The following is a 12,622-nucleotide window of genomic DNA, read 5'->3' on the forward strand; positions in this document are numbered from 1 at the left end:
ATAGTACCTTCCAAACTCGCTCCCATTTAGAAGGACAAGGGAATCAAATACATGGGAACACTACTGTACTGATTGTAATGAAGCCGGCCTCAAAGAATATGAGTTCCCTGATTGGGCCCGTTAAATGTTGTTCAACCAGGGAGCCCTGGCTGACATACAAAAAGGGGAGTGTCAGAGATGCTAACACTCTGATTGCTGACTCTGAATGAGGCAGTACCAAAGTTCACTTGTAAATAAAGTATGACTTGGTGATGGGATATCGGTAGCTATTTCAACCAACCTTTGTAAGTTTCTCTTCAAGCCACTCACTATCCTGGTTTGGAAATATATCACTGTTCCTTGATTGCCACTGGCTCAAAATCCTGGAATTCCCTCCCAAGGGAATTGTGGGTCAACCTACATGGACTTCAGTGGTTCAAGAAAGCAACTCGCCCCCACCTTCTCAAGGGCAACTAGGGACAGGCTATAATGCTGGCCCAATCAGCAATATCCATGTCCCATGAGTGAATTAAAAAATAAATTTGACTATTGGTGAAAACAAGGTCTATCCCCAACATTCTCAGCCCTGTTCCCACTTATTATCACTCATTAATCACCCAGTAGGACCAAGGAATAGGTCATGCCTCTGTGAATACACCAAACATGGCACACTACTGAATAAACTTTACAATTTACTTTGTGTTACTTTAAAGATATTATCTCAACTTATTGTATCCCCAGATCAGTGGAGTTGATCCTGCAAGAGTGAAAGTAAAACAGCAACAAAACTTTTGGGAATGGCAAGAGGACGCTGGTTCGGAATTGTGAAGGTCAAAGTCAGTCTGGATGCCAGGAAGTATTTCTTTACATAGAGAATGATCAACAGCTGAGGGGGGTTTCCTGGAAGTAGTGGCTGAGGTCAGAATGCCGGCCTCATTTAAGGAACAGCAGCTGTAATGGGGAAGACGACAGGATTGCATACTGCCCTGACGGGATCAAAGAAATTAAAGGAATCTCCTGTCTCCGGTGCGATCTTATGATCTTGGGGATAAGCTCATATCTTATCAGAGCAGATAATTCAAGGGCATGGATCTACAATTTCAACACGTGATTCCCATGTGCAATTAAAATTCTTGGCAAATCAGTTCGTGCAAAATCCAGGGTCTCGGTTACATCTCCACACAGGGTTTTACAATTTGCAAAGCTGGCTGAACATTTATCCAGTACATATATGTTGAAACTTCATACCAGTTTGGTGAGGGAGGGTTCTGTGTTTGCCTTTTTCACCCAGTGACCCCCTCTCCCCCCTTCCAGGTCCCATGTCCACCCTGATCCCATCAGAAGTCAGACGACACCAGGTTATAGTCCAACAGGCATTGTTTGAAATTAATTTCAAATAAACCTGTTGGACAATAATTTGGTGTCATCTATTCTGACTTTGACAAAAGTGAGGACTGCAGATGCTGGAGATTAGAGACAAGATTAAAGTGGTGCTGGAAAAGCACAGCAGGTCGGGCAGCATCCAAGGAGCAGGGGAATTAACGTTTCAGGCACAAGCCCTTCATCAGGAATGAATTCAGACCAACACTGGCACTTTCACACCCTGATCACAGCAAAGTCTTCCTGGTGTTGTGTTCTGTGCTTGTGAGGCTGTTCAATAAAGTGCGAGCAATGAGGCAGGAAGGATTTCGAGGTAGAGAAACAGTGATAGTTTACAGCAGCTAGGCGCTTGATCTGGAGAAATGGCAGCTCGGCAGTGATACAGAAACAGCACAGCGGTGCTGAGGTCTCATTCAGTCACACGCTCTGCCCTGGTGTCTCCAATTTCAGAAAGACTGTCTGGGGGATTTATTCTTTCATGGAGGTCAGTGTCACTCACCAGCCAGCAATTGGTGCCCATCCCTAATTACCCTTCAACTAGGCCATTTTAGGGGGAAGTTAAGAGCCGAAACCATTGCTGTGTCTCTGGAGACAGATGTAGGTCAGACCAGGAAAGATTTCCTTCCTTGAACTAATGGCTGTATTTGCTGAAGCATGTGTAGGAGCAGCGAAATCTCTGAATTAAATTAAATTAAATATAGCATAATACAATAAGAACTAGGTACAGAAGTAGGCCATTTTGTCCCTTGAGCCTGTTCCGTCATTTAATACGATCACATTTAATCTCATGTCAGCATCAGCTCTGCTTTCCTCCCAACTCTCTATTACCCTTCAACATGTTACTAATTAAAAATCTGTCTATCTCCTCCTTAAATTTACTCAGTGTTCCAACATCCACTGCACCCTGGGGTAGTGAGTTCCACAGATTCACAACCATTTGAGAAAAATAATTTCTCCTCATTTCTGTTTTAAATCTGCCACCTCTTATTCTAAGTGAATTACCTCTCCTTCTAGATTTCCCCAAATGAGGAAACACCCTCTCTATGTCTACTTTGTCAATCCCCTTTAGCATCCTATATATCTCGATTAGAACTCCTCTCATTCTTCTAAACTGTAGCATGTATTAGCCGAAACTGCTCAATCTCTCCTCTTACAACAAGTCTTTCATCTCTGAGATTAAGCTGGAGAACCTTCTCTGAATTGCCTCCAATACAATTACAATCTTACATAAAGAATGGTAAAAACCTAACAAAGCCTTAAGAAAGAAAAGAAAAATACATATGTGCAAGGAAAAAAATCTTGAATAAAGTAGAAATGTTTTTATATTTGTGCATGCAAAAGAAAATCAGAAGTCAGCCTGTACAATTGGAATTTATCATTGTTAACTATTTGGGTCCAATGCTGAGGAAGGTTCACTGGACTCAAAATGTTAACTCTGATTTCTCTCCACAGATACTGCCAGACTTGCTGAGCTTTTTCAGCAATTTCTGATTTGCAGCATCCGCAGTTCTTTTGGAATTTATTATTAAATGCTTGTGAGAGGAGATATTCTCTTTTACAATAATCAGTAATAGTTTCATGGTTACCAAGATTATTACATTATGATACCAGTTTATTCATTAGTTAAGTTTAAATTCCAGTTGTAGCTGTGGTGGGACTTGAACCCAAAGCATTATACCGAGGTCTCAGGTTTACTAGCTCAGTGATACCATCAGTTCCAGATGATGCTAGGGGTGTTTTCTGTATTCCTGAGCTGGAGAATTTTTTTTAAAAGGCTCAGAATTGGAGACTGCCCACTTGATGGAGGTACCTGGCAGCCTTTGGTGCTAAACCAGAAAGCAAGTGCGAGTTAACAGAGAGAAACCTCATTTCAACCAACTTTTCAGGAACGGAAACTGACCAAAATAAAGGGAGGTATTCATTTTCGAGGGAGGAAATGCAAACAAACAGACAAATTAGGAGGAAGAGTAGGCCACTTGGCCCTTCAAGCCTGCTCCTCCATTCAAGAAGATTATAGCTGATCTGATTCTTCCACATTCCTGCCTAACCCTGATGATCTCACACTCCCTTGTTTATCAAGAATGCATCAAATTCTGCCTTAAAACTATTCAAAGACTGCTTCCATTGCCTTTTGAGAAAGTTCCAAAGACTCATGATCCTCTGTCTTAAATGTGTGACCCCTTATTTCCAAACAGTGATCCCTAGTTCTACATCCTCCCACAGGAGGAAACATCCTTTCCATTTCCACTTGGTCAAGCTATCTCAGGATTTTATCTGGTTCAATAAAGGTGCTTCTTACTCTTCGAAATTCATGCAGACACAAATCTTATCTGACTAATCTTGCCTTGTAAGGCAATGTTCCCATTCCAGACATTAATCTGGAAAACCCTGTCTGAATTACACGTTGATGCAGTTACATCCTTCCTTAAGTAAGGCAATCAGGGGAGCTGATGGCTGAGTAATGCAGAATATCAGCTCGAGTTCAAATCCCATCATGGCAGATGGTGAAATATGACTTCAACAAATATCCAGAATTAGGATTTGAACAATGACCATAAAACCATTGCCAATTGTTGGAGAAACCCATCTGTTTCATTAATGTCCTTTAGGAAAGGAAACTGCCACTTTTACCTGGTCTGGCCTACATGTGACTCCAAACCCATAGCAATGTGGTTGATCTTAACTGCTCTCTGGGCAATAAATGTTCACCTAGCCAGTGATGCCCTCATCCTGTGAATGAATAAAAAAAACTCCAAACGTGACCTCGCCAATGACTTATGTCCTTTTGTGTTTAATTCCCCTTACAATGGATGATAATATTCAATTAGCTTTCTGAATTGTTTGCTGTACCCGTATTCTTTTAGGGACCCAAATTCCTCTACACATCAGAGGCAACAGAGTGGTATTACAGCCAGTACACATGATCATCCAAAACTGATTCTCCCTCTTTTGCCAAAAATCTCTTGAATGTGACAGTTTCCTTGTTCTATGTCAAACTGTTGTGAAATACAGAGAACATGAGTTCTTTTCTTATTCATTGGATGTGGGTGTCTAGACCACCAATTATTGCCTATTGGGCAATTAAGGGTCAATCACATGCTGTAAGCCTGGAGTCACATGTAGTCCAGATCTGGTAAGATGGCAGATTTCCTTCCTTAAAGAGAATCAGATGTTTTTTCTTCCCATCCAACAACAGCTTCATGGTTATCATTAGACTCTTAATTTTTATTAGATTCAATTTCCAAGATCTGACTGAGCAGGATTTGAACCAGGTTCACCTAGCTCTTTAAGATTATTAATCTAGCAATAATACCACGAGGCCATTTCTTTCCTTTAATATAATATAGAACAGTGTTTGGGTCATGGTGAATAAGATTGCCAAAGTGTCGTGATGGCTTCTAGGCAAGTCTGAAGTGTCACTAGCTATGATGGATCACTAAATGTTATGAAACTATCAAAAAATGATGGCAATTAGGTTTAGAAAATTAGACTCAAATTTTCATCACAGATCACTCATGAAGTTAATCTCTGCTGATATTCATGTTATGACTCACCAAAAAACTCAATTCTTCCTTTATTCCTGCAGGGAAAAGAATTCTGCTTATTTCTTAACTTGTGCTGACAATGGGTAGTCTTTGACATAATCTGGTTGTACACGTATTCTTTGTTACTCCTTATTTGTTACTCAGTCTTAGGCCTCAGCCGGAATGTTCAGACCTGGGCACCGTACCCTGAGAAGGATGTTCAGGTCTCACAAAGGAGGGAAAAGATGTACGAGAATGGTGCTTGCAGACTTCAGTCATAGTGTAAAGCAGAGAAGGTTAAGAGGGGATTTGATAGAGGGGCACACGGTTTTTGATAGATTACCAGCAATTAAGGAAAATTTGTTTTCAGGGGCAGAGATAATCAGAAGGCACAGTTTTAATGCAGCAAAATACGAGGCAACATAAGGAAAGACATTTTAATGCAAGCAGTTAGGATTTAGAATGCCTGAAGGGGTGGCAGATACAGGCTCAATGGTAACTTTAAAATGGTAACCTTCAAAAGAAAATTAGATAAATGCTTGAAGAGGAAAATGATTGCAGTGATATGAAAAAAAGCAAGCGGTTAATTGGATGGCTGGCTCAGGCATGATGGACTAAATGTCCTCCCTTGGCACTATATGCCACTATAGTTCTAGATCTTGTTTGCTGTGTTTTCTCATCCCAATCATTCCAATAATCCATGTGTCGTTTAAAAAGAAGCAGGAAATGCTGGGCATATACCAGTGGTCTAAGGGAGGGTGCTCAATGTCCTGAGTTCAATTCCCACCTGCTCCAGAGGTATGTCTAAATTTTGTAATTATTTATTTTCCCTTGAAGCATGGGCATCACTAGTTGGGCCAGCATTTATTGCACTTCCCTAATTGCCCTTAGAAGGTGGTGGTGAGCTAGCCTCTTGAACTGCTACAGTCCATGTGGTGTAGGTAAACCCACAATGCTGTTAGGGAGGGAATTCCAGGACTTTGACTCAGCGACACTGAAGGAACTGCGATATATTTCCAAGTCAGGAGAGTGGCTTGGAAGGGAACTTGCATGTGACAGTATTCCTATGTATCTGCTGCCCTTGTCCTTACAGATGGAATTGGCCATGGGTTTGGAAGCGCTGAGTAAGGAGCTTTGGTAAATTTCTACAGCAGATGGTACACACTGCTGCTACTGAGCATCGGTGAAAAAGGGAGTGGACGTTTGTGGATATGATCTCAATCCAGCAAGCTGCTTTGGCCTGAATGGTGTCAAGTTATTTGAATGTTATTGCGGGCTACACTCATCCAGGCAAGTGGGGAGCATTCCATCACACTCCTGACTTGTGCCTCGTGTACAGGCTTTGGGGAGTGAGGAGGTGAGTTGATTTCAGAATCTTCTAGCCCCCAGTTGTTCACTCACCTTGTCAATGTATCTCTTCCCCAGATCTTTCACTTCCTTCATGTTGATTTGAGCTTTGCCTTTGTCTTTCCCTTTCTTTTGCTTCTTCTTCTTGGAGCAGCATTTCTTACAGACACAGAAGCAGCAGCACAGGAGGAGCAGGCAAACGACGATTATTATAGCAGCCAAGGCCCAGGGGGGGACTATTGCAAGTTGAGCAGGGTTTGGGATGGGGGGACACAAATGAAAAAGAAGAAATTAACGTAATTATCAATCAATGCAATGTTGCACAATTGTTTTATTCATTATTCGGAGAACAAATTGATTTAAGGTACAGATCTCTGAAAGAGCTACTCAATTGTTCCCATGCTCTTTCCTCCATTTCTGCCTTTCTCCTGTTAGAGACATTTTCAACTTCCCTTTTTAAATTATGACTGAATTTATTTCAACTGCCCTTTCAGAGAGTGCACTTCACACCCCACACAGATTGTAATAACGTGTTGCCTGATGAACATTGATCATTCAACTCCTCCTTTGGTAGATTGAGGGAAACTACAACTACAAGGAAACTACTAAATAGAGAGGACTAAGGGGTATTGTCTAAAAACTATATCTGGACTACAGCTAGATAAGTGGAGGTGATGACCTGGTGGTATTATTGCAAGACTACTAATCAAGAGAATCGATGTTTCGGGCATGAGCCCTTCTTCAGGAATGAGGAAAGTGTGCCAAGCGGGCTAAGATCAAAGGTAGAGAGGAGGGACTCACCCTCACCTTAACCTCCTTCCACCTATCGCATTTCCAGCGCATCTCCCCCAAGTCCCTCCTCCCTACCTTGTATCTTAGCCTGCTTGGCACACTTTCCTCATTAGATTACTTACAGTGTGGAAACAGGCCCTTCGGCCCAACAAGTCCACACCGACCCACCGAAGCGTAACCCACCCATTCCCCTACATTTACCCCTTTACCTAACACTACGGGCAATTTAGCATGGCCAATTCACCTGACCTGCACATCTTTGGACTGTGGGAGGAAACCGGAGCACCCGGAGGAAACCCACGCAGACACGGGGAGAATGTGCAAACTCCACACAGTCAGTCGCCTGAGTCGGGAATTGAACCCGGGTCTCTGGCGTTGTGAGGCAGCAGTGCTAACCACTGTGCCGCCCACATTCCTGAAGAAGGGCTCATGCCCGAAATGTCGATTCTCCTGCTCCTTGGATGCTGCCTGACCTGCTGCGCTTTTCCAGCAACACACTTTCAGCTCTGATCTCCAGCATCTGCAGTCCTCACTTTCTCCTACTAATCAAGAGACCCAGGTCATGCTCTGGGTACTCATGTTCAAATCCCACCATAACAGATGGTGAAATTTGAATCCAATAAAAATCTAGAATCAAGCATCTAACAATGATCATGAATATGTTGTTGAGGGAAAAACTCATCTGGATCATTAATGTCCTTTAGAGAAGGAAACTGCCACCCTTACCTGGTCTGGCCGACATGTGACTCCAGGCCAACAGCAATTTGGTTGACTCTTAACTGTCCTCTGGCAATAAATCCCAGACTAGCCAGCCATACCATGAATCAATAACATAAAAGCTTTCAGAAGTGAGGTTGGGAAAACATGTGTTTGGAATTCTCCCTCACGTTGACACTTGATGGTCAATCAGTTAGTAGTTTTAATCTGAGATGCACAGAGGTTTGCAAACCAAAAGTCCTAAGTGATATGGGGATAAATCAGTGATGTGGAGTTTGGTCTCAGATCAATGTCTGAGCTCAGTGAATGGCACAACAAGCTTGATGGGGATGATTGGGCTATTCTGGTACCTCTGGCATTGGCAGTGTTTTTGTCAGGAAGTCTGGAGACTTAGACTGCCTGAAAATTTGTCATACCTCTTAAATTTTAATCTCCTTCTGCCAATTTGACACTGTTAAATTTTGACTGACCTGGGCGCATGGGTTCTCAACAACAGTACAGACCAGAGCATTAATCATAAAGCCTTCATGGTCTGTGGCATTTACGTTCTCCCTGCCCTGGTCTGATGCATTATCAGGAGAATACAGTATGTTCCCTTTAACCAGTTATGGGCACCCAATTCATCCCAACCTCCCAGAACACGAGGATATCCTAAATGGAGTGATAAACTCAATTTAGACAATCATCAATTCAGCTGTTAAAGTGCATTTGACACAATATATATGTTGTTAAAGTCATAAAACAAATACAGCTGTAAAGAACAGACAGTCCAGTAGAGGTGAGATAATGAAAAAGATGAAAGCATATATCAGAGCAAGACATTTATGGCAAAGAAGCTGATCTTTTTGTTTGTTCCACTATTTTGTTGGAAGAATGAAAAGAAATCCCATTTTGCTGTTCTTTGTAATTTCCTCTGTTTCAAAACTTTTATTCACTGAATGAATGCAGTAGTCTCTGCTTCAGCTACTCCCTATAGGAAAGCAGTAATTGGTTTTACACTGTTGGTCTGAAGACATTTCTTAATGACAGTTCTAAATTGACCCGTCTTCCGAAACTCCTCAACCACAGGAGTCAGATCAATACCTTTCACAAAACACGTCTTGATTACCTGAAGAGCATTAATCACATATTGTATGGGAGTGTTCACCTGGTTTACTATGATCTAACATGTGTAGATTAGGTTTCAAGTTGGCATCATTAAAAGAGACACGTATATCATGTTTGGGTAATGGCTCCATAGCACATGGTCCTGATTGTCTGGAGGTTGGCTTATTTAGATTGTGGAGCATAGCACAGGGTTCCCAGTTGTGTGCCATGTTACTGAAATCCCCAGTACCTGAGGAATCATAGAATGCCTACAGTCTGGAAGCACGCCATTTGGCCCATCAAGTCCACACTGACCCTCCAAAGGACAACCCATTCAGACCAATCCCCATTTCCCCGCATTTCTCATTGCAAATCCATCTAACCTACACATCCCCGGACTCTACAGGGCAATTGACCATAGCCAATCCACTCAACTTACACATCCTTAGACTGTGGGAAGAAACTGGACCGCCCAGAGGGAACCCTTGTGGACACCGGGAGAAAGTGAAGATACCACAATGACAGTCACCTGAGGGTTGAATTGAACACAGGTCCCTGGCGCTGTGAGGCAGCAGTGCTAACCACTGAACCACTATGCCAATACAACGTTATCTTTGCATATTATACACATATCATTTCTTTCAAACAGGTTGAAGAAGTGAAAATTTTGGTGGCTCAGTGGTAATGTCACTTTGCCAGTAACCTAGGGGCCAAGGCTAATGCTTTGAGGACATTGGTTCAAATCCCAGCATGAGAGCTGGTGGAATTTAAGTTCAATTAAATGCCTCTGAAATTTAAAACTGTCACAGTAATGGCCAACATGAAGCTACTGCAAAAATCCACTTGTTTCCTTTTAAGGAGGGTATCTGCCATCCTATACCCAGCCTGGCCTACATGTGACTTCAGAGTCGAGAGTGTGGTGCTGAAAAAGCACAGCAGGTCAGGCAGCATCTGAGGAGCAGGAAAATCGATGCTTCGGACAAAAGCCCTTCATCAGGAATGAGGGGCTAATTCCTGATGAAGGGCTTATGCCCGAAACATCGATTCCTCTGTGCTTTTCCAGCACCTCACTTTCTCCTACATGTAACTTCAGCCTCACAATAACAGTTTTGATTCTCAAATATCCATTCACCAGTGTAATGGTGATTACACTGCTGCCTCACAAGGCCAGGGACCTGGCTTTGATTCTACCCTTGGGTGACTGTCTGTGTAGCATTTACACGTTCTTCCTGTGTCTGTGTGAGTTTCCTCTGGATGCTCCGGTTTCCTCCCACAGCCCAAAGACATGCAGGATAGGTGGATTGGCCATGTTAAGTTGTCCTGGGCATCCAGAAATATGCAGATTAGATGGAGTAGCCATGTGAAATGCAGAGTTACAGGGATAGGGTAGTGGAGTGGGTCTGGTTGGGATGCTCTTTGGAGGAGCGGTGTGGATTTGATGGGCCGAGCAGCTTCTCCCCCCACTGTAGGGGTTCTACAAACTGGCCCAGTAAAGGCAGTCAGTCGATTAGGAACAGATTGCAAATGCTGGCCTTGGCATATTCCATGGAAGGAGTTTTAAATCGCCGAAAGTAAATGCACAGCGTTATATCTCTCTTTCTCAGTTCATTATATCTGGTTGGCATGGATGAGTTGGACCGAAGGGTCTGTTTTTGTGTTGTATATCTTTGTGACTCTATGACTCTATTTTGGTTACTTTGTGCACTTTAAGTGACTTTGATGCTTCAGATTGACTTAAACTTCCATAGCCCAGTTGGATAAATTTTAATGCACTTCAAGGCATCTGATTTGGACAATTATTGTGGCATAGTCAGGGTCATGCACCTCCCAAAGGAGCAAAAATATTCTTCTATCCATCCATTCAGACAGAGATAAATCCTATTGCAATATCTCAAAGTCCTCAAATCAAGGATACTTCTCAGTCTCATCAAACTTCAACATTAAAAGGTTAATATAAAGATTATACTTAAGGAAAGCTTATACTTAGACCACAACAACAATTTGCCATATGCTTACTTACATTTCCTCGCATGCACTGAAAGGGTTAATCAGGAAAGAAAAAGAAATAGTGTGAAATAAAGGAGGAAGTGGAAAACAATGAGAAATGAAACAAAGAGAAGCTAGCGGGTATATTTTACAGTCTTGTGCTCCTGCTGCATAGCTTTCCATGCCAGGAACTCAAGCCCAGGATTAACATTATGTCAGACATAAACTGATTTTTTTGACTTGCATTCCTGTCACCACACTCCTGAGCTTCAAGAGCTCGCTCGTAAAATTTGTCCCATAAACTCCATAGGGAGGCAATAAGCATTCAGGTTATATCACACTTCGAGAAATGAGGTGAAAAATATTTGCTAAAGTCACTTAACATGGAAATAACGTTTAAATAGAGGAACCACCAATTGCTTTCATAAAAGCTACTCATCTGCTAAAGTAAACTGATTTTGGCAGAATTCATTGAATGCAGTGATCACTATAGTTAATCAGGAGTTAATCACCCTTACTCCACATTCAAATAAGTCTCACATCCAAATCTTTGACACAGCCATACTCACCACCATAAAAATTCTTGATATACATTGATCCATTACTGTAGCAATTCCTACTTCCCACATTCCTCACTGTAACACTCTGATATACCCCACACCCCTTAATGTAACACTCTCTGAATTACCCACACTTCTCACTATAACACTTTGATATACCTCACACCCCTCACTGTAACACAATGATATACTCCACACTCCTCACTGGAACACTCTGATGTACCCCACACCCCTCACTGTGACACTCTGATATATCCCACAGCCCTCACTGTAACACTCTGATATATCCCACACCCTTCACTGTAGCACTCTAATGTACCCCACACCCCTCACTGTGACACTCTGATATACCCCACACCCCTCACTGTAACACTCTGATATACCCTACACTCCTCACTGTAACACTCACTGATATCCCCACACCTCTCACTGGGACACTCAGATATACTCTACACACCTCACTGGGACACTCTTGATATACTCCACACTCCTCATTGTAACAATAATATATCTGACTCGTACACAAACTTTACATTCCCAATATTATTGCCATAAGAACCTATTTTCCATCGTGAAGACCTGGCAATTTCACTGAAACATTCGTTAATCTAAGGTTAGAACATTGGCTATTGTTACTTACTTGGTATTTTGCTCAGTTCATTCATGAATTTGTTCTTCATGTGTGAGAACACGTCATGTTTACTCGGTGAATCTGTGGCATTGTGTTCTGTCTCTGGTTCTGGAGTTGTGGTGGTAGATACCACCATGGCTTCTCTACGTGCTGGATTCATGTTTCAGCCTTCAACCAGACAGCTGGCTGGTGATCCTAAAGATGTTGGAATGACCGAGTTATTTGATTAGCAGGAGGCTAGAAAATGCCAAGAAGAAAATACATTGACAAAGGTGCAAAAGCAAAACATCCAAAATGGTAGCTTGAGTTGAAACAACACGCTACTAAGCAAGAAGCCTCAGGACAAAATAAAACATCCTAAAATAATAACCATCTTCTGTGCAAAGAATTTTTGCCTAGCCCACCTTTAGTTCCTTTAATGATTGCCTTAAATTGGTACTGCATTCCCATTGAGGATGGAAACAATTATAATATCATTGAAAGTACGACATAAAAGGAGCAGCGTGATGAAGGAGCAGCACTCTGAAAGCTAGTGCTTCCAAATAAACCTGTTGGATTGTAACCTGGTGTTGTGTGATTTTTAACTTCATAGGTTTTGGAATGATTCCTGCAGATTGAAA

At 42.1% G+C, this 12,622-nt stretch overlaps 1 protein-coding gene across 4 annotated transcripts in view; it reads right to left on the reverse strand.

Moving 5' to 3' along the window:
- Positions 1–12,622, reverse strand: part of LOC140489347 (synaptotagmin-1-like) — a 140,985-nt gene that overhangs the window by 41,185 nt on the left and 87,178 nt on the right. For 3 of the 4 annotated variants that reach the window (XM_072588810.1, XM_072588811.1, XM_072588812.1), the window contains exons 2-4: positions 12,012–12,197; positions 10,846–10,860; positions 6,285–6,466 (exon numbers count right to left, since the gene is read on the reverse strand). In XM_072588810.1, coding sequence (XP_072444911.1) covers positions 6,285–6,466; positions 10,846–10,860; positions 12,012–12,162 — 348 coding nt within the window. In that variant the 5' untranslated portion in view covers positions 12,163–12,197. The remainder of the gene's footprint in view (positions 1–6,284; positions 6,467–10,845; positions 10,861–12,011; positions 12,198–12,622) is intronic. The other variant, XM_072588813.1, reaches the window with a different exon arrangement.

Source organism: Chiloscyllium punctatum, chromosome 18, assembly GCF_047496795.1.
Source record: "Chiloscyllium punctatum isolate Juve2018m chromosome 18, sChiPun1.3, whole genome shotgun sequence".
In the NCBI taxonomy this organism is placed as follows: Eukaryota; Metazoa; Chordata; class Chondrichthyes; order Orectolobiformes; family Hemiscylliidae; genus Chiloscyllium; species Chiloscyllium punctatum.